The sequence below is a fragment of the Oncorhynchus tshawytscha genome, linkage group LG16, assembly GCF_018296145.1.
Source record: "Oncorhynchus tshawytscha isolate Ot180627B linkage group LG16, Otsh_v2.0, whole genome shotgun sequence".
Classification (NCBI taxonomy): domain Eukaryota; kingdom Metazoa; phylum Chordata; class Actinopteri; order Salmoniformes; family Salmonidae; genus Oncorhynchus; species Oncorhynchus tshawytscha.
In genome coordinates this window covers 23,328,951-23,354,419 of record NC_056444.1, presented here as the reverse complement: position 1 = coordinate 23,354,419, position 25,469 = coordinate 23,328,951, and the positions used below count along the sequence as shown (strand labels likewise).

Here is a 25,469-nt window from a genome sequence, read left to right as displayed (position 1 = left end):
TTGTTCCTCATTACCCAGACCAACTAAGTAATAAAATTTACTTTCAGTTGTCTGTGTCTTCTTGGTAGTATCTCTAGACAATTAAAGACAAATAAAACGGTGAGTATACCTACAATACTGTGATGTGCTTTGTGCAATGGGTTTCAAACTAAAACCTCTAATTTCTCATAGTTCATCAACTTTAGGGACCTGACTATTTTATTGATAATGTTGACCTCTACTGGTGAAAGGAAAGCGATACACTCAAGTAAATAATCCTAGTGATGGACATCCTGCTTAACCAACAGACTTTGAATGCTTGGTAGGCGGTCAAATATGTAAACATCCAATCATCGATCATTTTGGTCGGAAGTGGTTCGCATGCGCTCCTGGCTGCAAGAAAACCTATATTAGCTAGCAGGTATGTGGCAAAAACAGTTCTTTAAATTCATAAATTTACTTCATTACAATGAGCTACTCATTGAATGACTTGTTGTAATGTTATAGCAACATGTACGACATTAAATGGTGGAGAATGTGAATTAAACGCTAGTTACAAATATCAGCTTGTCTAGCTGATGCAGGTCCAATAGCTATCTAGCTAGCTACCTACTGTACTTGCCTCGGAGTCTGAATTGAGTTAATCGACAAAATGTTAGGTCTGTGTCTGGACGCTGTGGGATATTAGCTATCAGAAAGGAATAACCAAATACATCTTTGATATGTTGGATATCATACCGGTGTGGGTTTTGTTTGGCAGGCCGGGAGGATTTCAGAGGATGAACTAGCTGGTTTCATTTCGCTGATCAATGTATAGGTAACGTTAACGGGTGGGGATAATTTGTGGAACGCTCGAACAGGAATCTGTTGCAAAAACGTCGTAAATAACAAGGCTGCCAACAAACAACGCATACAAAGTTGTATAGCGGCAGAATAAGATACCCGGTAACGTAGGCCGTGGGCTTTTTAATTACGTTTTTCACTCCCAACGTATATTCCGAAAAATGTTTGTCCTCACTCTGGTAGTCTATGGACAAACGTTAAGAATAAGCGACGTGGTTAGTTGATGCCTATTCTGCAGCTAGTTAGCTAGGTGAATTGGTCATGCTACTTTGTATGCGTTGTTTGTTGGCAACCTTGTACTTTACGAAGTTTTTGGAACAGATTCCCGTTGGAACGTTCCACAAATTATACCCTGCCAATATAATGTTAACGCTTGAGTAAATGAGGAATACCAAATCAAATTTTATTTGTCAGATACACGTGGTTAGCAGATGTTAATGCGAGTGTAGCGAAATGCTTGTGCTTCTAGTTCCGACAATGCAGTAATAATCCATCAAGTAATCTAACTAAATTCCACAAAAAAACGACTGTCTTATACACAGTGTAAGGGGATAAAGAATATGTACATAAAGATATGAATGAGTGATGGTACAGAGCAGCTTAGGCAAGATACAGTAGATGGTATCGAGTACAGTATATACATATGAGATGAGTATGTAAACAAAGTCACCAAAGTACATATAAGGTCTATTGAAAGCAGGTTCTTCCACACAGGTGTGGTTATTGAGTTGTTTAAAGGAAAATTCCATTTAAGATCTATAACTTTAAGAATACAGTTGGTATGATGCATTTTGCATCATATGATGCTGCGTTTTCAAATACAATTGTATTGGTCGCATACACATATGATGCTGCGTTTTGCGTCATATTATGCTGAAACGTCATTCCAGCTGTGTTTCTGTTTTTGAAAGCTATATCTCTTGAATGCTGACATGCAAAACATTTTGGTACTATATCGACAATGGACTAATGAACGAATACCAGACGGTAGTTTATGGGTCGAGTTTTCCTTTAAGCAATTAACATACATCATGCTTAGGGTCATGTATTAAAATGCTGTACAGGTCATTATTTTGGTCATTCGTTTTTGCTACCATGGCTATGCCCCCATCCACAGGTCACTGAATGGTTTGACGATCTCAGTCACCAAATCTCAACCCAAATGAACACTTCTGGGAGATTCTTGAGATGTGCCTGAGACGGCGTTTTCCAACAAAACACCAAATGATGGAATTTCTTGTGGAAGAATAGTGTCGCATCCCTCCAATAAGAGTCCCTGACATTTGTAGAGTTTATGCCTAGGCACATTGAATCTTTTCTGGCTCGTGGCCCAACACCATATTAATAACACACTTTATGTTGGCGTTTCCTCTATTTTGACAGTTAACTGTACACAACAGCAACTAGCTAGCCAGCACAGGTTAGTCTCTCAATAATGTAGGTTATTTCCCAGCCTTGTCATTGATTCTTCTTTATCTGCACTCTGATCTGGAACACAGGGTAGGTAAAAGCCCAGTTCCTATAAATCACTACAGATAAAGTAATGGAGACAAGAGGTTCACACCATTGCAGATGCATACTTGCAAGCCACCATATTGCATTCAACCCTCCCTCAACAGTAACATTAAGTCTCGTAGCTCGTTAGCTTTCTTTTTCTATCCCCAGGTAATGTTACCGGGTTAGTCAACATATTCTGATCTGTCTCTGAAAGCGCTATGGCGGGTGAGGACGAGGAGTTGGTCCAGTCGAGGAAAAGTAGAACTCTGATCATCCGCCATCTCCCTGCTGACCTGTCCAGGGATGAGAAGCAGGATCTACTCAAGTACTTTGGTGCCGTGGGAGTCAGAGTGTTCTCTGATAAAGGAGTACTGGTAGGTCAGACCATGTAGCCCACTGCCGTATCTTCAGTCGTAGGTGGCTACTGTCTTAAAACAGTAGATTTTTCACCATAAACAACACCATCATGACAACAAAACAACATGACATCAAAAAACACAATCCAATAGCACATTTAATACATCACTGAAGCTGGAGACTCATATCTCCCTCACTAACTTTAAGCACCAGCTGTCAGCAGCTCACAGATCACTGCACCTGTACATAGCCCATCCAACTGCCTCATCCCCCATACTGTTATTTATTTGATTTATTTTGCTCCTTTGCACCCCTGTATCTCTACTTGCACACTCATCTTCTGCACATCTATCACTCCAGTGTTTAATTGCTACATTGTAATTATCTCGCCACTATGGCCTATTTATTGCCTTACCTCCCTTATTTGCACACACTGTATATAGGCCTTTTCTATTGTATTATTGACTGCATGTTTGTTTATCCCATGTGTAACTGTGTTGTTCTTTGTGTCGCACTGCTTTGCTTTATCTTGGCCAGGTCGCAGTTGTAAATGAGAACTTGTTCTCAACTAGCCTACCTGGTTAAATAAAGGTGAAAAAAAACCTTTATTATTATTCTTTTTTTTTTACAACAATTGTACATTCATTCAAAACCGCTGGGCCTCGATGGACCACCTTCAAGCTAATGAGCACTCATTCTGACTGCAGCATTGTAACAGTGTAATTTATATATTTCATAGCCTATATGTGCAAAGTTGCCTTGATAAATAGTGAAACTCGGCACAAATGTAATAATTGCATTATAATTAATGTGTCGATATGATGGCAGTCAAAAATAGTCAATTGTCAGCTACGTGCTTGTATTGTGTACATCTTCAGGCAATGGCATCATTTGGATTTCATTTAGCTGTTATCCCTTGTCCTAACAGTTGACACAAATTTCGTAACTTTCACTTCCTTGACACACTTTGACATACTTTTGTTTGGTTGTAGTGCATAATAGTCTCCGGTTTTCTCTTTGTGTTCCCGTTGTCTTGTCATTCTTTGGCACCGTTGTACGGCTGTGCCGGGGTGCCTTATTATGCGCAGCGGGAAGGAGCTTGCCTCTCACTTTGTTCATGGACTCCGACATTCGCTCACCTGCTGCCCGATGTAGATATTTTCACAGATATTGAAAGCCGTTCAGCATGTACAATTCCGCCTACTATAACTGTGTAGCCTACTCCAAGTATGGCCAGAGTAGACTGATAAGACTGCTTTTATTTAGTGGACTGAAGTAGGGTACATACCATTTTAAGATTAGAATGGATCAGTACAATAATTGGTGATGACATAATTATGCATCGTTCGCTTCCCCTCGCTCATCAACTCACCCATTCTCCCCTTTTCTCCCCTTCATACTGGAGAATGCATTTCCACTTCTCCAGAGTCCAATGGCGGCGAGCTTACACTACTCCAGCTGACTGTTGGCATTGCGCATGGTGATCTTAGGCTCCCGACGAACAGTTCTTGTCCTGGCGTTGCTTCCAGAGGCAGTTTGGAACTCGGTAGGGAGTGTTGCAACTGAGGACAAACGATTTTTACGCACTTCAGCACTTGGCGATCCCGTTCTGTGAGCTTGTGTGGCCTACCACTACGCGGCTGAGCCGTTGTTTCTCCTAGACGTTTCCACTTGACAATAACAGCGCTAACAGTTGACCGGAGCAGCTCTAGAAGGGCAGAAATTTGATGAACTGACTTGTTGGAAAGGTGGCATCCTATGATGTGCCATGTTGAAAGTCACTGAGCTCTTCCGTAAGGCTATTCTACTGTTAGTGTTTGTCTATGGAGATTGCATGGCTGTGTGCTCGACGTTATACACCTGTTAGCAACGGGTGTGGCTGAAATAGCCAAATCCACTAATTTGAAGGAGTGTCCACATACTTTTGTGTGAAATTCATTTTGGTATAGTTTAGATTCAGTTTTGAGGCAATTATTGGTGTGATTATCAGAGAAGGAGAGGCAGTGGGGAAAACAATACAAAAAAATGACTTGTCCTCCTCAAACTGGTTCTGGCTCTATTTCTTTTTATGATATTAAGATTTTAGCACCAACGGTGTGTTTAGACTTATTTAGGAAAAGTCAAGGGTGGATATTGACTTAAATGGCAGAGTAATAAATAACTACAAAATCATGAACAGTCACAATGACTGCTTTAGCGGTTCCCGTGCTAATGCAATTCAATCCTTATACCTCCAGAGACACACAGCCTTTGCAACATTTGCGAGTGAAAAGTCTGCAGCAAAGGTAGGCTAATTGTTTCTGCCTTCAGTAGCAGTTCATTATTATATTACATGATGTAAATTAGTGTTCTAGTAAAACCTGTATTCTCTCCCCTGTCCTGCAGGCTCTGAGCAGGCTTCACCAGCTACAGATCCTCAACCATACCCTGGTGGTGGAGTTTGCCAAAGACCAGGAACATGTGACAGTGCTGAAAGACCCACCTGTGTCAGACAGGTAATTTACTTCAACTAGGTGAGGCAGTCAAATATGTTCAATTGTAAAGCAAAACTTGTCTAGTGTGTATTAAACCCTTTATTTTTCTCAGTGCAACAGATGGCAAAGATGTGAAGAAGAAAAAGGAAGTGACACAACCGAGTATACCACTAATAGAGACTGGCACTGCACCCAAACTCGGGTAATTGTGTGCGTGCATGTGTGTGTCTTGAGACTGATGCTGTGTGTGTGTGTGCGTGTGTGCTGCCTGGGGGGAGACTGACTAAGACTCGGCCGGAATCTCCAATGAGGAGCTGTCAGCATTCTCATGTCCAATTATAACCCCAGGTCTCAGGTCTGTGGCTGAGCACATCAGCAGTGGCAGGTCAGGTCTGTGGCTTGGTGCTCGGCAGTGACATTAGCAGTGGCAGGCCATCTGCCGCTGCCAGTTGGTGGCACCAGGTGGCCTTTGATAAAGACACTCAGGGCTGAGGTGTAAGGTGTCATGCCACTATGAGAAGTCACCTATCCTACACATCACACACATTGGAGGTTGATTTGTCTGTCAGTTATTTGAGGGTATGTGCATAATCGTTGTTGGATGAAATGCATATGTACAGTCATTTTTTGTAATTACTTGGCTTTGAAGCTCCAGTAAGCCGAAAGCAAGACTTGCAGCAAGTTGTGCTTTAGGGACGGTTTCTCAGTCCTATACTGAAAGTGTTTTTTAGTCCAGGAATAGGCTTATTCCAGGAAAGCGGCCCATTGAGTTCATGTTCCCTGCACATTCAGTTACAAAGTATAATTTTTAATGCAGGTAATGGCTTTTTAAAATTAAAAGCCCCCCATACCCTGAGTGTAAATAGACTTTGAATTGAATGAGTTTCAGCCTCTATGGCTGGCCCAGCACAGAACAGGGCCTAGCCTAAGCTCGGACCTTAGTCATTACATGAGAACAGACCTTGAATAGATGCTGAGATGGCATACTGTTCCCAACGTCCCTGAAGAGGAAGTGTGATATTGAGTGTATTTCAGGCGCATGCTGTGCAGGTTGTTAAGGAGAAAGGCAGCCAAAGCCCGCTACTAAACCTCGGTTGCCTGCTTACGTATTTATGCGGCCCCATTATTTAGACATATATTGTTTCTGGTATTATTTTTGCGTGTTGGGAGACCGTACGTTTGTAGGTAGCGCTTGACATGTTTTATGTGCTAATTATTCTCTTTCCTGTTGCCTTTTTTGTCCCTCATTTGCTGCAGGTTGAAATTTCAATCAAATCCCAGTCTGAAATATTTATATCCACCTCCTTCGAATGGGATTCTGACAAACATAACACATGCCCTTCTGAGCGTACCAAACTTTTACGTTCAAGTGAGTACATCCTGCAAAGTGACTCCTTCTGTGTTGGTTTATTTCAGAAATCATGCTGGGAAATGTATTTATTCAAATATATATTATTCCTCATATCTCTGCTTTTATCTATTCCACAGTTAGATGTCCTCCTTTTAACCTTAGAGAAAAACAATTGTGTTAACAAAATAACATTTATATATTGTTATAAGAGGTCCAAATTGACTTAGAACATTAAAAAAAAAAAAGTTATCCCTTGTGTTTTTTTTGACCACATCCAACACACTTTAAAGATCTAACAGAAAACATTTGCCTTGGAAATTACAATTGAGGGTGCGTTGCAAATTTTAATATTAAGACTAAGTGGGAGGCATGAGTAAAGGGTTTAACATTTGCCTCCATGCTGCTGGGCTGCCCTTCTTACTCTGTGGGAACTATTCACATTTGCAGTAGCTCATAATGGTCTCTTGGTGGCGCTAGTGTGTTGTGGAAGAGCAGGCTATTGTCCTAACAATGCAGGCACTCTCCTCAATCAGTACCTCACCCACTATATAGTTCCATGGGTAAATGTTGCAGACATATGCTCTCCTTGCAATCTGTGTTGCATATGGAGCTGAGGTCACAATGACAGTGTGTTTGTGTTGCTAGCATAGATGTCAAAACCAGTAGCTGGTGATAATGCTGATTAGAGGTCGACCGATTATGACTTTTCAATGCCAGTACCGATTATTGGAGGGCCAAAAAAATGCCGATACCGATTAATCTGGCAATTTTTTAAATATATATATGTATGTGTGTATATGTATGTTTGCATGTGTAATAATGACAATTACAATAATACTGAATTAACACTTATTTTAATTTAATATAATACATAAATAAAATCAATTTAGTCTCAGATAAATAGTGAAACATATTCAATTTGGTTTAAATAATGCAAAAACAGGGTTGGAGAAAAAAGTAAAAGTGCAATATCTGTCATGTAAAAAAGCTAACATTTAAGTTCCTTGCTCAGAACATGAGTCTTCAATATTCCCAGTTAAGACATTTTAGGTTGTAGTTTATTATAGGACTATTTCTCTCTATACCATTTCTATTTCATATACCTTTGACTATTGGATGTTCTTATAGGCACTTTAGTATTGCCAGCCTAATCTCGGGAGTTGATAGGCTTGAAGTCATAAACAGGGCTGTGCTTTAAGCATTGTTAAGAGCTGCTGTTTGAATGAATGCTTGCGAGCCTGCTGCTGCCTTCCACCACTCAGTCAGACTGCTATATCAAATCATATACTTAGTTATAGGATAATAAACACACAGAAAAATGAGCCTTTGGTCATTAATATGGTCAAATCCGGAAACGTTCATTTTGAAAACAAAACGCTTATTCTTTCAGTGAAATACGGAACCGTTCCGTATTTTATTGAACAGGTGGCAGCCCTAAGTCTAAATTTTGCTGCACAACCTTCAATGTTATGTCATAATTATGTAAAATTCTGGCAAATTAATTACAGTCTTTGTTAGGAATAAATGGCCGTTCAAACAGTTCGCAACAAGCCAGGCGGCCCAAACTGCTGCATATACCCTGACTCTGCTTGCACTGAACGCATGAGAAGTGACACCATTTCCCTAGTTAATATTGCCTGCTAACTTGAATTTCTTTTAACTACATATGCAGGTTTAAAGATTATACGTGTATTGATTTTAAGAACGGCATTGATGTTTATGGTTAGGTACATTATTGCAACGATTGTGCTTTTTTCGCGAATACGCTTTTGTTAAATCATCACCCGTTTGGCGTAGTTGAAGTAGGCTGCGATTCGATGATAAATTAACAGGCACTGCATTAATTATATGCAACACAGAACAAGCTAGTTAACCTAGTAATATCATCAACCATGTGTAGTTAACGAGTGATTATGTGAAGATTGTTTTTTATAAAGTAAGTTTAATGCTAGCTAGCAACTTACCTTGGCTCCTTGCTGCCACAAGGTTCTTTTGATGCTGCACTCGCGTAACCGGTGGTCAGCCTGCCCACGCAGTCTCCTCGTGGATTGCAATGTAATCGGCCATAATCGGCATTCCAAAAAGGCAGACTACCGATTGTTATGAAAACTTGAAATCGACCCTAATTAATTGTCCATGCCGATTAATCGATCGACCTCTAGTGCTGATGTCATCCACGTATTCCTATTGAAAACTCCCATTGGCGCATGAAGCCAGAAGTATTTCAATTTGAATTGTGCCATATTGCTGAATGGCACCAAAATATCTCTAAGGATCATGGTGAAAGTGGCCATAACTAGCAAAGGATCATGGTCGATGTAATTGTTTCATCCTGACAGAGGGTCAACTATAGTCTCCTCGAAGCCTACTCACTCGTGATTTGTTTGTGTCAGCATGTATGATGACAAATGTAGTAGTCAGAATGGATCACTGTTTCATAAAATATTTAAATTTGTACTGAACGTTCAAATAATTCACTGTGGGGATTGAACTCGATCATAATAAACAAACTTTGAAATCCAAAACGGCAGCCCAAATTTTTGGGGGGCCGATCTGGCGATCATAATTTACGCATTAGCCGCCTAGCAGAGTTTGTGACTTCGCGCTCCAGACCGGACACTGGGGGCCTGGCTGCTAGTGTGTGTTTGTGATATTAGCACAGTCACGCCAATCCGCCCAGACGTTTTACAATAAATCATTTGATTCAGAGCTTCAGCTAGCTAAGCCTTTAAGAAGTGGAGCATTGTAGTCTGGGTGCTACAGTACAGTGTGTTGTCATCCAACAGGTCCTTCACCTGATGAACAAGATGAACCTACCGTCTCCGTTCGGCCCCATCACAGCAAGACCTCCGATGGTGAGATTACCGGATCACACTCCAACACACAGATTAGTAGATTATATACTAGCTTCATTTCATATTCTAGAACACAGATTAATAATCTATAGATTGTTCAATAGCTAGATTACGGGAACCATACTCCGAAAGACCCAGATTATTGTCACAACTAGACTGTCCAATACCTGTATATTATACACTAGTTAGATTTCAAACCCATCTGTGGATGTAGACTAGTGTTACAACTTTGTGTGTGATTGTATGAAAGATTGTGTACTGTAGCAGATCTTGTAAATTCAGGCCTCAATTAATATACTCTCTCTTTCTACCCTTAGTATGAGATGCATCCTGCCCCCCCTCCACCAATGCCGCCCCCCTATCCTCCCCACTACCCCCCCTTACCAGCAGATGAGATAGACCTCTCCAGCGAGGAGGGGTCTGAGTATGAGAGTGGAGATGACGAGGACAAAGAGAGGTGAGGGACCAATCACACGACTTTATTGGCGATTGATTGAAATTTCAACCAATAAAGTCAGTTTAGAGGCTGCCCCCGTCAATGCATTTTGGTCTCAAGCCAAATGATTACAAGAGAGATGAGATTTTGGCGTTTTTGTGTTGTACCTGTGTTTTTTTTCTTCACCGCTAGGAATTTGCTCGAGCATATCCAAATGGGTTGTTGCAATGAATGTTGAGTCACATTATTCTGACAATATTTCACAGTATACCACTATTTCCCCTGTGCCATTTCTAGAGCAGTCATCATTTGCACAGTGGCATGAATGTCTAGGCTGCCTTTATTTTCTTTTGTTGATTTCTTCTCCAGGATGATTCGCCTGATGGGTCTGGTCAACCAAGCATGCAAGAGACCTCTGAGAACTAAAGTGTCCTCCAAGAGAAAGAAACCCAAGTTCAAGGACCTTCTCTTTGTCCCCAAGCCCGAATCTCAGAGGTACCCAGCCGCTCATGCACATCAACCCTCTCCCTTTTCTTCTTAATCTATTCTCAACTTTAAAATATGCAGTTTTCTGTTTGAAATGTACAGGGTTGTCTGTCTGAAGGGCCAGACAACACTACTAGCTGTGAAGGATTTATCCGCCTTCCAGACATTTCTCACTTGTAATAGTCCGCCAATGTGGCTTTGACTGCATATTGGATATCTGCCTGCACCTTGTGTAACCCCAAAACAGATCAGACCACAAACTCAGTTTGAAGAGAGTAGAAATACAACAAACGCACCCTAAAATGTTCCCTAAGTCTACTCAGTGGCCTGGGAAATATCAAGCTGACCAGAAAAAAAGATAAACTAGCTAGATTCACAGATAAATACAGTTTACTGTGCCCATTGCCAGACCCTGGTGTTTAGTGGGGTATGTTAGCTTTCTTGTACCAGACCCTGGTGTTTAGTGGGGTATGTTAGCTTTCTTGTACCAGACCCTGGTGTTTAGTGGGGTATGTTAGCTTTCTTGTACCAGACCCTGGTGTTTAGTGGGGTATGTTAGCTTTCTTGTACCAGACCCTGGTGTTTAGTGGGGTATGTTAGCTTTCTTGTACCAGACCCTGGTGTTTAGTGGGGTATGTTAGCTTTCTTGTACCAGACCCTGGTGTTTAGTGGGGTATTTTAGCTTTCTTGTACCAGACCCTGGTGTTTAGTGGGGTATTTTAGCTTTCTTGTGGTCTCAGTGCTCCAGGGCCCATCTTGCAGCCATCAGATGTGTTTGAGCAGCCCCAGCCCTGCGGACAGAAGAAGATTGAGTTCCACATTTCAGCAGACGTGTCAGCCATACTGGAAGGAGGAAACTCCACCCAGCCACAGGAGCCCACTAAGGAGGCTGAAGGTAGGGCCTTCGACTCGGACTCGCCACAGGGCCAGGCTGCACAGCTCTGGGAAACACACCAACTACCTACAGTTTCAGTAGTCTAAGGTTACATCCAAAATGGCACCCTATTTCCTATATAGTGCACTACATTTGGCTTTGGTGAAAAGGAGTGCACTATATAGGGAATAGGGTGCCATTTCAAAATGAATCCATAAGTCATTTACAGTACCAGTCAAAAATTTGGACACCTACTCAAGAGTTTTTCTATATTCTTTATTGTAGAATAATAGTAGTAAATGTAGCCACCCTTTGCCTTGATGACAGCTTTGAATACTCTTGGCATTCTCTCAACCAGCTTCATGAGGTATTCATTTAAATTAACAGGTGTGCCTTGTTAAAAGTTCATTTGCGCATCATTTAGCAGACACTCTTATCCAGAGCGTCTTACAGGAGCAATTAGGGTTAAGTGCCTTGCTCAAGGGCACATTGACAGATTCTTCATCTAGTCAGCTCGGGGATTGGAACCAGCAACCTTTCGGTTACTGCCCCAATGCTCTTAACCTCTAGGCTACCTGCTACCCCTAGATGAAGCTTCTATTCCTTGAGACTTGGAAGAACAATTCCAAGGGGGAATTTAACATGTCAACTTAAAAAATTGAGAAGATAATATTATAGGCCACACAAAGGTTATAATACAGCTTTAGCATATTTTAGCACATTTTGAATGGTAATAATGAGTACTCATAGAATTATGTAAAAGGAATTTTAATTGGAACATCTGTGATTCCATGTTTACAATACATGGATTAATTTCAATCAGTTGCCGCACCCCTAGAGGAATCACAGGATATGCTATATTGTATTTCAAGGCTTCTATAGAATGCACTATAGAATTATCAAAGCAGGAAGGTGTTTCACTATCAGGATTAAAGAAATGTCATCTTTTGGCACTGTTGTCGTCACCTGCCACCTGACTGGCTGTCTCAGCTTGTCTTATCTTCCGTCTCTTATAAGCCACCCTCTTCCCATGAATCCACTCTCGTCCCAACTCCCGAGAAATAACGCGTATCTAAACAAATCCAGGGCAAAAGATTGTCTAACGCATAGAAGACAAACTGTGGCAGGTTGGTTTTTGGATTAGTCTTGTTTTGGGGCACTGATAAACAACCCGTTTTAAATTATGTGAAGGGGGTTGGGGTGTGATGAGGAGGATCATTTGAAAAAAGGATCTAGTTCTCTACTGAGAACATATCAGAACAGCCCTGGCGTTCCGCCGTGGTGGGCGAGCACGCGCAAGCTGGATGTGTGTGACAAGTTTCCAGAGGATTTGTATAAGCTCGTTGCTCTTCATCATTTTGTGTGCGTGTGTGTGCGCGCGCACCTCCGAGTTAACCTCCAGGCTACAGTTCCAAAATACTTTTTTCCCTCAGCCTCAAGTGAAAGTTCCATGGAGCAGTGCCTGCTGAATGCTCTGTTTTAAAACTGTCCGCATAGCAGTAGCAGTCAACCAAATGCTTTAACAAACGTATCATTTATTGCAGCTTGTCCACTCATTACAGTAGACTGGTTCAGCCTAAACACATAAGATTTCCAATGTGTTTATTACATAAGCCAAATTTAACATGACATTTGAGACTAATAATCCCATATTTGTCCCAGTAGCAGCTGAGGAGATGCAGGCCACCACCACTACAGAGGAGGATCCAGGGGAGGGCTTTGGGAAGATCTACCCTGCCGCCCAGGCCTCCCAACTGGAGGAGGACAGTGATGAGGACGAGGATGTCCCCTCTGATGTCATCTCCAGGAAGGAACTGGATAAGGGACGGCTGTCCAGAGACGGTACACTTACCTACCAGATCACTAGTCTGTTACTACAGCATTTGATCAACAGACAGAGACAGTACACTTCTCACTTTACCCAGACCACTACACCACTCTGTCTGGGTAGCTCAGACGCCACTCTAAGCATTTCAAAGTTTGAAAGGGCACCATTACTTGAAAAGTCTGAGAGAAATGCGTAGTGTCTGGATTTGTAACTGTTGTGAAGCGTTGTTGGCAATGGGTCTGCCAGGCTGGCTGTTTGGTTCCAGCTCACTTGTTTATAAAGATCAAATGGAAAAGAAAATGGGGGTGTTGAGATCAAACATGCCTTTTTAATGTAGCAATGTGTTCTGACTGTAGGGAGTGACTCAATGTTTGGCCTTGAATTGAAATAAGGTTTGAATTGCCATCAGATTAGTAGAGGCACCCCCGTGGTCTTCTGTAGCTGTGTTTATTGAAGTAGGACTGGGGTTGACTGGGTTCTTCTCTTACCTCTTTTAAACCAGAGATAAAAAGGATGTCCGTGTATAAAAATTATGAACCTGGAGAGCCGACCAGCAGACTTTACGTGAAGAATATCGCCAAGTCAGTAGAAGAGAAAGTAGGTACCTTTATACTATAGAGTTGACAAACTTTCAATATGTATGTTTAGTTTACACACATTTGCTTCTCGTCTTCTGCTTCTACCGTCTAATTGCATCAAATCATGTACAATGTGGTGTTAAGATGGCTATGTTGATGGTAGCTGTTTGTTCTCTGTATTGCAGGATCTGAAATACATCTATGGGCGATACATCGACGTTTCATCTGAGGCAGAGAGAAATATGTATGTATGAAGACATTTCTTGCAGTGTACGGCGCTTCAAATCACAATCAAATATTTAGGATATCTTCATGAGAATGATCTGCGTCACTTCTCTCCCCCAGGTTTGACATAGGGAATGTGTAGACTAGGTATCAGTGAGAATAACCTCTCCCTTGTCTCTGCCTAAGGTTTGACATAGTGCTGATGAAGGAGGGTCGTATGAAGGGCCAGGCATTCGTTGGTCTCCCAAGTGAGAGGAGTGCAGAGAAGGCCCTGAGAGACACCAATGGTTACGTCCTCTATGACAAGCCCCTCGTCGTCGTATCCTTTACTTCTAATCACTTATAAAACAGACAAATATATACTTTCAACAATCATTAAGAATATACTTGTTTAGTTCATTTAAAAAAGGTCATCACAACAGTGTTAACAGTTATAAAGCTAGGTTGGTTTTGAAATTCTTCAGAGATGCATATTACGCTTAGTGGATCACAGTTTGTGTGATGCTTCCTGTACAATATTTGAACTCTTTCAGACCTTAACTCAGACCTTCCAGTCGTTTGCCAGGTCTGCCAGACCTAAAGCGGACACCCCGGACCCCAAGAAAGGACCCAAACGAACCCGATGAACAGGTGAGAAAGGGTTCTTCTGCTCTTCTAGGTCCAAATTACGTTGTCTCACCGACTTTTGAAAAAGGGAAATGGAACTCTTGAAATATAAATTCTGTGTTGATTCAAAGATCGCTTGAACTTCTCAGATTAGGCCTATTTATTTGTGAAATTATAATAGTTCTGTATCTAAAACATGATCCCTATATTTATCTAAAACACTATCTGTATCTTTAAATTTTTTTGTTGAAGATATTGATGTCAAGTTGAAGTTACATGGTGATAGTGTGGCCCAGCAGTCAGTACCATTCGTATCCTTCTGATTCTGTCATATCCTTTCCAAAGCACATCATACCATCACAATACCTGTGTTTTCCTCCTCTTTGGTACACATTAGACCCATAGACAACCATGCCGTTCGGAAATGATCTTGTAGTTAAAACGCCAAACATTAAGCATAGCTCTAATATCCAGTGAAATCAAGTAGTTTTATAATGATAGGTTATAACCTAACTGCCTAACATACCTTTTTTTAAAGAAATCACAGTATACAGGCTTATGGGTTTTTCTTTTCTGATGAGGGACATAATACACACCTGTTTGTATCCTTCACACACACTGATTCTTGCATAAATTGTAGCGCCTGGAGTCAGTGTTATTTATCTGAAATGTTCTTCTCCCCTGATAATAAAAAAAATATATGTAATAATGTTGCTGTGAGATGTAGTATTTTTAATCTGTGAAATTCTATTTTTGACATCTCCCCTGTTTGGTTCTGAACTACAGGTGATGGAATCCTCTGCAAACTGAAGACAACACGTTAGGAATATAATTTCTTCAGTTTTTTTAAAAAATAAAATATATTTTATATATGTATTGTCTGTCTATAAATGCCTTCTAGTCCACTGTAAGGTCTATGTGTTTTCTTTTAATACTTTTTTTGGTACATGTTACATAATCACACAATGTCAAAGTTGCCTAATTAGAACATATAGATATGAATTTACACAATTTTGTATTATTGGTGAACTATCTGTAGGGTCACAGGAATTTTTATCCTCAGAGAAAGTGAGAACTGAACAGGAGAGAGAGAGTAGGTAAATATAGACAGTGAAAGCAATTTGAAATCTGAATTGGCTGTGAGCTGCAGCAACAGATGGTGGTGTCAACGCTGTAGACTAGAGTAACACACTCCTGACGAGATGAGACAAACAAACAAACAAGCAAACAAACACGGACTGTGAAAGATGCTGGTAGGCAACGTGGCTGTACCCTGCTGGCTGTACTCTGGATTCATGATGATTGCTAGATTTTATTGGGGATTGAGCAAAGTGCACACTGGAGGAAGGTGAGCATTTCAATTAAAACAGACATTGTTTATTATTAAAATCACGTTTCTTGTATTGTCAGTTCCATGCACCGAGGTAAAGAACTGACAATTTTGATATTCGACGGATATTCGCTCTTTCAAACCTCAATAGCTTTCAAACCACTTGAGCCACAGACTCCAAATAAGTGTCATGATTTTGGAAAAATTGCGTACAACATTGCACAGGTCTTATTTTCACGATTTAGACATTCATTTGCTTTCCAAAGCTAATAAACATGTGGAAATGTGAGCAGCGTCTTGTATTCCTAGTTGAATTAGTTAGGGCGCTTGAACAAACTTTTTTTTACATTCGAATTTCAATCGCTCCTAGGTTGTGACTTCAAACAAGGTTCAGAATGTCCACTCAGTGGGTCTACACATTGCACACTGATGTTTGTCTACTTTCATCTCATGCTATTAGACTTAAATCTGTAAGCTTTGCAGGCCTTCATTTTACATGGGTGTTTAAAAAAACTTAAGTCAACAAATGTTCCATCCTCACAATAACTATCTTTCACATGGACACTAAAAACATAAGCAAATGGCTGTATGTGGAATGGATCAAGAACAGGAGAGGTGTTCAGAGGTGCTTACAGGAAGGCGCACAGGTAGGCCTCATGAAAAACACTGTTTCATATGCTCTTTTTAATCACAGTAATAGGCAGTGATTTGTCAGTCACAGTGAGCTTGATAACGTGAAATAACCTTTTTATAGCATCACTTTCATATACTGTACATTAAGACAAATCCTTCTACTTGAGTATTAGAACGCAGTTTACATAAACCGATAATGACTTGATATTTGAGTGCATTCACCCGCAGACAACTTACAAAATGCAATATTGCATTTGAGGGTTCGTTTTTCTGATGGAAATAGTTATTTGATGCATGGCCTACTATTTCTAACTGGGAAAATACATTCCTACTTCTTTTGTGAGTAAAATCCCTTTTCCAAAATTGATTTAGGTACATTTTTGTGAAGAGGTATGAGGGTTGTGATATGGGTCATTTAATAGTAATATCATTTAGGGGATCAATACATTTCTATATTGCTTCCCCAGTATCTGCATGAACCATCAGGCCAAGTGTTTTTGGTTGACCCTGCTGGACAGAAAGGGAAGGAGGAATCGGAACACACTGCATTCAAATTCAGGTCTTAGTTATTCCATTGTACTGGATCTAATACATATTTACATTCATAAGTGTAATACTTTTTTTATGACATACTGTGAAAAACTATTGGCTGTTGGCTCTGTCACTTTCAGACATGCACAGAGCAGACTTGAACCACAGGGGTTCTCTGTAAAGAGAGAGTAATCCAAAAGGCACAGACACACCCCTTGATTTTCAATTGGCACAGTTGACCTGTATGTATTCTCTCCTGATTGGCTCTGTGGTGCACAGTCTGGCAGTCTGACTAAAGTACCAGAGGTATGAGGAGAGACATCCTCCTTTGTATTTATGGGAAAAAATATTTCCTAACACTTTGGATCCTATTCTTGGACAGTTAGAAGACAAAATGCATCAATGCAAAAAAATATGTATTACTAATTACTGTCCATGAGTAACCTCAACCTTGTGGGTCTGTGGGTGTTTGGGCCAATAAAGTGCCAACTCAATTCTACCACTGACTAGTCTCTCATGCCCCTATGAACGGGGACACAGGGCAATAGTTTTTAATCTAAACCAGCCCTTTTTTACTGGACTACACTAACCCCTAATTGGGTCTCTTTTCTTGACACATAGTAGCAGTTTACCAGATAAGTCAAGAACAAAAAGTAGATTGTTGTAAGGGTGTATTACATCCTGTGCTGGCCCCATTGTCAAATCCATTCTGGATTCTGAGTGGTAAAATCAGAGCTGAAAAATGCCTTTATGTATGTGTATACATTTTCCGCCAAGACAGAACTGCCAAAGGGGGTGGAGTTGCAATCTACTACAGAAACAGCCTGCAGAGTTCTGTCATGCTATCCAAGTCTGTGCCCAAACAGTTCGAGCTTCTAATTTTAAAAATCCACCTTTCCAGAAATACGTCTCTCACTGTTGCCGCTTGTTACAGACCCTCCTCAGCCCCCAGCTGCACCCTGGACACCATATGTGAATTAATTGCCCCCCATTTATCTTCAGAGTTTGTAATGTTAGGTGACCTAAACTGGGACATGCTTAACACCTCGGCCATCCCACAATCTAAACTAGATGCCCTCAATCTCACCCAAATTATCATGGAACCTACCAGGTACAACCCTAAATCCATAAACTCGGGTACCCTCATAGATACCATCCTGACCAACCTGTCCTCTAAATACACCTCTGCTGTCTTCAACCAGGATCTCAGCGATCACTGCCTCATTGCCTGCATCAGTAATGGGTCCACGGTCAAACGATCACCCCTCATCACAGTCAAACTCTCCCTAAAACACTTCAGCGAGCAGGCCTTTCTACTCGACCTGGCCCGGGTATCCTGGAAAGATATTGACCTCATTCCGTCAGTAGAGGATGCCTGGTTATTCCTTAAAAGTGCTTTCCTCACCATCAAAAAATGTAGAACCAGGAACAGATATAGCCCTTGGTTCACTCCAGACCTGACTGCCCTTGACCAGCTCAAAAACATCCTGTGGCGTACTCCATTAGCATCGAATATCCCCCGAGATATGCAACTTTTCAGGGAAGTTAGGAACCAATATACACAGGCAGTTAGGAAAGCTAAGGATAGCTTTTTCAAACAGAAATTTACATCCTGTAGCACAAACTCCAAAAAGTTATGGGACACTGTAAAGTCCATGGAGAATAAGAGCACCTCCTCCCAGCTGCCCACTGCACTGAGGCTAGGAAACACTGCCACCATCGATAAATCTATGATTATCGAGAATTTCAATAAGCATTTTTCTAAGGCTGGGCTTGGTTTCCACCTGGCTACCCCTAACCCGGTCAACAGCTCTGCACCCCTCACAGCAACTTGCCCAAACCTCCACCATTTATCCTTCACCCAAATCCAGATATCTGATGTTCTGAAAGAGCTGCAAAATATGGACCCCTACAAATCAGCTGGGCTAGATAATCTGGACTCTCTCTTTCTAAAATTATCCGCCGCAATTGTTGCAACCCCTATTACTAGCCTGTTCAACCTCTCTTTCGTCTCGTCTGAAATCCCCAAAGATTAAAAAGCTGCCGCGGTCATCCCCCTCTTCAAAGGGGGAGACACTCTAGACCCAAACTGTTACAAACCTATATCTATCCTACCCTGCCTTTCTAAGGTCTTCGAAAGCCAAGTTAACAAACAGATCACCGACCATTTTGAATCCCACCGTACCTTCTCAGCTATGCAATCTGGTTACCAAGCTGGTTATGCGTGCACCTCAGCCACGTTCAAGGTCTTAAACGATATCATAATCGCCATCGACAAAAGACAATTCTGTGCAGCCGTATCCATCGACCTGGCCAAGGCTTTCGACTCTGTCAATCACAGCATTCTTATCGGCAGACTGAACAGCCTTGGTATCTCAAATGACTGTCTCGCCTGGTTCACCAACTACTTCTCAGATAGAGTTCAGTGTGTCAAATGGGAAGGCCTGTTATCTGGACCTCTGGCAGTCTCTATGGGGATGCCACAGGGTTCAATTCTCGGGCCGACTCTCTTCTCTGTATACATCAATAATGTAGCTCTTGCGACTGGTGATTCTCTGATCCACTTCTATGCAAACGACACCATTCTGTATACTTCTGGCCCTTCTTTGGACACTGTGTTCACTAACCTTCAAACGAGCTTCAGTGCCATACAACTATCCTTCCGTGGCCTCCAACTGCTCTTAAATGCAAGTAAAACTAAATGCATGCTCTTCAACCGATCGCTGCCCGCATCTGCCCACCCGCATAGCATCACTACTCTGGACGGTTCTGACTTAGAATATGTGGACAACTACAAATACCTAGGTGTCTGATTAGACTGTAAACTCTCCTTCCAGACTCATATTAAGCATCTCCAATCCAAAATTAAATCTAGAATCGGATTCCTATTTCGCAACAAGGCATCCTTCACTCATGCTGCCAAACATATCCTCGTAAAACTGACGATCCTTGACTTTGGCGATGTCATTTACAAAATAGCCTCCAACACTCTACTCAGCAAATTGGATGCAGTACGTTTCATCAACAAAGGCCCATATACTACCCACCACTGCAACCTGTACGCTCTCGTTGGCTGGCCTTCGCTTCACATTCGTCACCAAACCCACTGGCTCCAGGTCAATCTATAAATCAAATCAAATCAAATGTATTTATATAGCCCTTCGTACATCAGCTGATATCTCAAAGTGCTGTACAGAAACCCAGCCTAAAACCCCAAACAGCAAGCAATGCAGGTGTTCAAGCACGGTGGCTAGGAAAAACTCCCTAGAAAGGTCAAAACCTAAGAAGAAAGAAACCTAGAGAGGAACCAGGCTATGAAGAGTGGCCAGTCCTCTTCTGGCTGTGCCGGGTGGAGATTATAACAGAACATTGACAAGATGTTCAAATGTTCATAAATGTCCAGCATGGTCAAATAATAATAATCACAGTAGTTGTCGAGGGTGCAGCAAGTCAGCACCTCAGGAGTAAATGTCAGTTGGCTTTGCATAGCCGATCATTAAGAGTATCTCTACCACTCCTGCTGTCTCTAGAGAGTTGAAAACAGCAGGTCTGGGACAGGTAGCACGTCCGGTGAACAGGTCAGGATTCCATAGCCACAGGCAGAACAGTTGAAACTGGAGCAGCAGCATGGCCAGGTGGACTGGAGACAGCAAGGAGTCATCATGCCAGGTAGTCCTGAGGCATGGTCCTAGGGCTCAGGTCCTCCGAGAGAAAGAGAGAATTAGAGAGAGCATACTTAAATTCACACAGGACACCGGATAAGACAGGAGAAGGACTCCAGGTATAACAAACTGACCCTAGCCCCCTGACACATAAACTACTGCAGCATAAATACTGGAGGCTGAGACAGGAGGGGTCAGGAGACACTGTGGCCACATCCGACAGGGCCAAAGAGGAAGGATATAAGTCCTTGCTAGGTAAAGCCCCGCCTTATCTCAGCTCACTGGTCACCATAGCATCAGCACCCACCCAAAGCACGTGCTCCAGCAGGGGTATATTTCACTGGTCACCCCCAAAGCCAATTCCTCCTTTTTCCGCCTTTCCTTCCAGATCTCTGCTGCCAATGACTGGAACGAATTGAAAAAAATCACTGAAGCTGGAGACTCATATCTCCCTCACTATCTTTAAGCATCAGCCGTCAGAGCAGCTTACAGATCATTGCACCTGTACGTAGCCCATCTGTAAATAGCACATCCAACTACCTCATCCCCATATTGTTATTTATTTTATTTATATATATATATATATATATATATATATATATATTATCCCCTTTGCACCACAATATCTCTACTTGCACATTCCTCTTCTGCACATCTCACTCCAGTGTTTATTTACAAAATTGTAATTATTTCGCCACTTATTGCCTTACCTCCCTAATCTTACTTAATTTTCACACACTGTATATAGACTTTTCTATTGTGTTATTGACTGTACATTTGTTTATTGCATGTGTAACTCTGTGTTGTTGTTTCTGTCACATTACTTTGCTTTGTCTTGGCCAGGTCGCAGTTGTAAATAAGAGCTTGTTCTCAACTGGCTGACCTGGTTGAGTAAAGGTGAAATAAAAAAATACTGTATGTGGGAATGTCTTATGTCCGTCCTACATGTAGTGTTGGTACATGGAATATTCCTCAACTGCATATATCATACATTTCTATTGTAAATAGAACTATTATGTTCAACAACTGACATTTTCAGATGTTATTTTGACAAACACTTTGGTGCTTACAATTTGTTCTCTATTTTCATAGATTTGGTGGGCACTGTCATCTGTGATCTTTGTGATATGACTTTCTTTAAGCACGTACTGATGAAACTGTCACTTAATATTTTTTTCTTAAAATCTACAAACGCTCTACAGTCGTGGCCAAACGTTTTGAGAATGACACAAATATTAATTTGCTGCTTCAGTGTCTTTAGATATTTTGTCAGATATTACTGAAGTATAATTACAAGCATTTCATAAGTGTCAAAGGCTTTTATTGACAATTACATGAAGTTGATGCAAAGAGTCAATATTTGCAGTGTTGACCCTTCTTTTTTCAAGACCTCTGCAATCCGTCCTGGCATGCTGTCAATTAACTTCTGGGCCACATCCTGACTGTGAGCAGCCCATTCTTGCATAATCAATGTTTGGAGTTTGTCAGAATTTGTGGGGTTTTGTTTGTCCACCAGCCTCTTGAGGATTGACCACACATTCTCAATGGGATTAAGGTCTGGGGAGTTTCCTGGCCATGGACCCAAAATATCGATGTTTTGTTCCCCGAGCCACTTAGTTATCACTTTTGCCTTATGGCAAGGTGCTCCATCATGCTGGAAAAGACATTGTTCGTCACCAAACTGTTCCTGGATGTTTGGGAGAAGTTGCTCTCGGGGGACATGTTGGTCCATTCTTTATTCATAGCTGTGTTCTTAGGCAAAATTGTGAGTGAGCCCACTCCCTTGGCTGAGAAGCAACCCCACACATGAATGGTCTCAGGATGCTTTACTGTTGGCATGACACAGGACTGATAGTAGCACTCACCTTGTCTTCTCCGGACAAGCTTTTTTCCGGATGACCCAAACAATCGGAAAGGGGATTCATCAGAGAAAATGACAGTACCCCGGTCTTCAGCAGTCCAATCCCCGTACCTTTTGCAGAATATCAGTCTGTCCCTAATGTTTTTCCTGGAGGGAAGTGGCTTCTTTGCTGCCCTTCTTGACACCAGGCCATCCTCCAAAAGTATTTGCCTCACTGTGCGTGCAGATGCACTCACACCTGCCTACTGCCATTCCTGAGCAAGCTCTGTACTGGTGGTGCCCCGATCCCACAGCTGAATCAACTTTAGGAGACGGTCCTGGCGCTTGCTGGACTTTCTTGGGCGCCCTGAAGCCTTCTTCACAACAATTGAACCGCTCTCCTTGAAGTTCTTGATGATCCGATAAATGGTTGATTTAGGTGCAATCTTACTGGCAGCAATATCCTTGCATGTGAAGTCCTTTTTGTGCAAAGCAATGATGATGGCACGTGTTTCCTTGCAAGTAACCATGATTGACAGAGGAAGAACAATAATTCCAAGCACCATCCTCCTTTTGAAGCTTGCAGTCTGTTATTCGAACTCAATCAGCATGGCAGAGTGATCTCCAGCCTTGTCCTCGTCAACACTCACACCTGTGTTAACGATAGAATCACTGACATGATGTCAGCTGGTCCTTTTGTGGCAGGGCTGAAATGCAGTGGAAATGTTTTTGGGGATTCAGTTCATTTGCATGGCAAAGAGGGACTTTGGAATTAATTGCAATTCATCTGATCACTCTTCATAACATTCTGGAGTATATGCAAATTGCCATCATACAAACTGAGGCAGCAGACTTTGTGAAAATTAATATTTGTGTCATTCTCAAAACTTTTGGCCACGACTGTACATTTATTCACTCTGTGATAGGGTTGGATCCTATATGATACTTTTATTGTCCTGTAAATGGTTCAGTGCCTATAATTTAGGCTGTGTGTGGAATGGGGCATACAGGAAATGACCTCTACTAATAAATTACTCCTAGATTATAGTGATATGGAAAACAGCATACAAATTTGGCTTGTGTATTCATTTGCCTGTAACTAATCATAATTCCATTATTTTTACATAAAAAAGAGAATACTTCAAAATGAGAAGATCCTGCCATGGAAAAGACGACTGGGCGGACATAAAGTGTAAAGGAGGGGAAATAACTCCCACCATGCAGCAGGACACCTTCAGCTGTGTGGTCTTCGTAATGCAGGTTTGATAGTTATATGTTCAATAATGAATAGCTGATATGTGACAATTAGGTCAAAAACTCTATTGCTCTATTGCTCAGAACTTCTCCAACATCCCCTCCCAAATTGATATGGAACCTTCAAAAACACATGGAGCAACTGGGAACAGAAAATGGCTGAGGATATACTAAACATGTCTGGTAATGACATTTAATTCAAAGTTAATGTAAATTCTTTATTTTTATGTAGTTGTGTGGGACAGCCATATATTCAGTTCATGCCTATGATTTCAGAGTTCAACAAAGCCAACAACCGCTTCATGTGTGCCACTGATAAAGAACCTGGATGTGGCCCAAAGACTGACTGGGTTCGTAACTTTATTTAACATGTTCATAATCTTTTGACGACAGTGACGGCATGTAAGACAATTTGTGATATAACACAATGGATGGCTAATTTGTCATACTGCATTGATATTTGATATTATTTACAACGTGTTACACTTTGTTTTGTTTTGATTGATTGTTTTGCATGCCAACGGGGGTTCCATGTGCTGTGCCTAGGAATGAAGACAAAAGAGTTCAACAGAGTGAAGAACACAAACTGGATGTGCAGTCTTTGTTGTTGAAAATGTATGCTATACCCCATCCACACTGAAGAGGCTCTGACATGTACATCAACCAGGGTTAATGCTCTATGTACATCAACCTATACCCCATCCACACACACTGAAGATAATGGCTATACCCCATCCACACTGACATGTACATCAACCAGGGATAATGTATGCTATACCCCATCCACACTGAAGAGGCTCTGACATGTACATCAACCAGGGATAAAGAGAACGTTAACACGGTGGAATGTTTCATACTTAATTGAAGTTAAGTGTCTGTTGACATGTTGGAAAAGATTAAAGGTCTACAATTTGTTTAATTTGTCAATATTATATTTGTATTAATTGATTTACTAGCCACCATTACTGTGGTTACATGTTCAGTATATGTATTGACCAGCAAACCCACTGCAGCCTACCTCACTAACTCACTCTCCATCCCTGCTTTGGACAATTAATAGCATGACTCTCATACTTTGCCCTTTTCCTTTATGGTTGATATTAATGACGAAATGAGATATTATCTGTCTCTCTCCTATTGTTAAATACTGTGGAAAAATAAAATAAAAAACAGGGAAAATAAGTACTTAGAACGACCAATTATTGTAGATAAATATTAAAGAAATGGGCAAACACAACACTGGACTGAACCCCCTAATTGTCAAACTATTAATAATGTACAACAATATAGAAGATACATGACCAGAGGTTATGCAATATGGGTGTATATCCACTGCATGCTTCTTAGGTGTGTAATTGACATGACCAAGGAGCTATTGCAAATTTGAAACTATGAAAAATGTACGTTACACTGTATGATTTTACAGTACACAAACAAGAGTGTGCAATATAGAAGGGCAGTCAGCGGACATTAGGTCACATGACCAAGGAGCTATTGAAATTCTAAATGTTGAAAAATTCATGTAACACCACGTGAGATGAAAATGGACAAACTACAGGGTGTGCAATGTGTAGGGCCACTGAGTGGACATCCTGAAACTTGTTTAAAGTCACCAGGTCACATGACCAAGGAGCTATTGAAATTCTACATTTTAATTTTTTGGGTGTAAAACCATGTGAGATAAAAGTGGGCAAACTAAAGGGTGTGCAATATGGAAGGGTAGACAGTGGACATTCTGCACCTTGTTTGAAGTCACTAGGTCACATGACCAAGGAGCTATTGAAATTCGACATTTTGAAAAATTATTTTAAATTCTTGTGAGATTGAAAA

General features: G+C 41.2%; 2 protein-coding genes across 7 annotated transcripts in view; both read left to right on the top strand.

The window, feature by feature from the left end:
- The first annotated feature begins 328 nt into the window (after positions 1–328).
- On the top strand, positions 329–15,294 carry rnpc3 (RNA-binding region (RNP1, RRM) containing 3). 5 transcript variants are annotated; one of them, XM_024374616.1, is made up of 16 exons: positions 329–400; positions 2,534–2,693; positions 4,914–4,961; positions 5,062–5,171; positions 5,263–5,352; positions 6,408–6,519; positions 9,288–9,356; positions 9,674–9,813; positions 10,162–10,287; positions 11,019–11,173; positions 12,815–12,994; positions 13,483–13,577; positions 13,744–13,802; positions 13,970–14,102; positions 14,338–14,413; positions 14,642–15,294. In XM_024374616.1, exons 2-15 carry the CDS (start codon positions 2,538–2,540, stop codon positions 14,407–14,409), a joined length of 1,545 nt encoding a protein of 514 aa, XP_024230384.1. In that variant the 5' UTR covers positions 329–400; positions 2,534–2,537; the 3' UTR covers positions 14,410–14,413; positions 14,642–15,294. The 5 variants fall into 5 exon arrangements, with proteins under 5 accessions (XP_024230384.1, XP_024230383.1, XP_024230387.1 ...); XM_024374615.1 differs by having other exon boundaries at positions 2,488–2,693; XM_024374619.2 differs by lacking the exon at positions 329–400 and having other exon boundaries at positions 2,488–2,693; positions 12,818–12,994.
- An 84-nt stretch (positions 15,295–15,378) lies between these two features.
- LOC112215526 (alpha-amylase) overlaps positions 15,379–25,469 on the top strand; it is a 29,283-nt gene continuing 19,192 nt past the window's right edge. For both annotated transcript variants that reach the window (XM_042298994.1, XM_024374613.2), the window contains exon 1: positions 15,379–15,737. The gene's annotated coding sequence lies outside the window, so the exon portion shown is untranslated. The remainder of the gene's footprint in view (positions 15,738–25,469) is intronic.

Bases quoted from the DNA above. Each gene is read 5' to 3' on its own strand.
- rnpc3 (XM_024374616.1), top strand. From the start codon at position 2,538: ATGGCGGGTGAGGACGAGGAGTTGGTCCAGTCGAGGAAAAGTAGAACT. The intron at 11,174-12,814 runs GTAGGGCCTTCG...TATTTGTCCCAG, and splicing joins GCCCACTAAGGAGGCTGAAG to TAGCAGCTGAGGAGATGCAG. The intron at 13,803-13,969 runs GTATGTATGAAG...TCTCTGCCTAAG, and splicing joins TCTGAGGCAGAGAGAAATAT to GTTTGACATAGTGCTGATGA.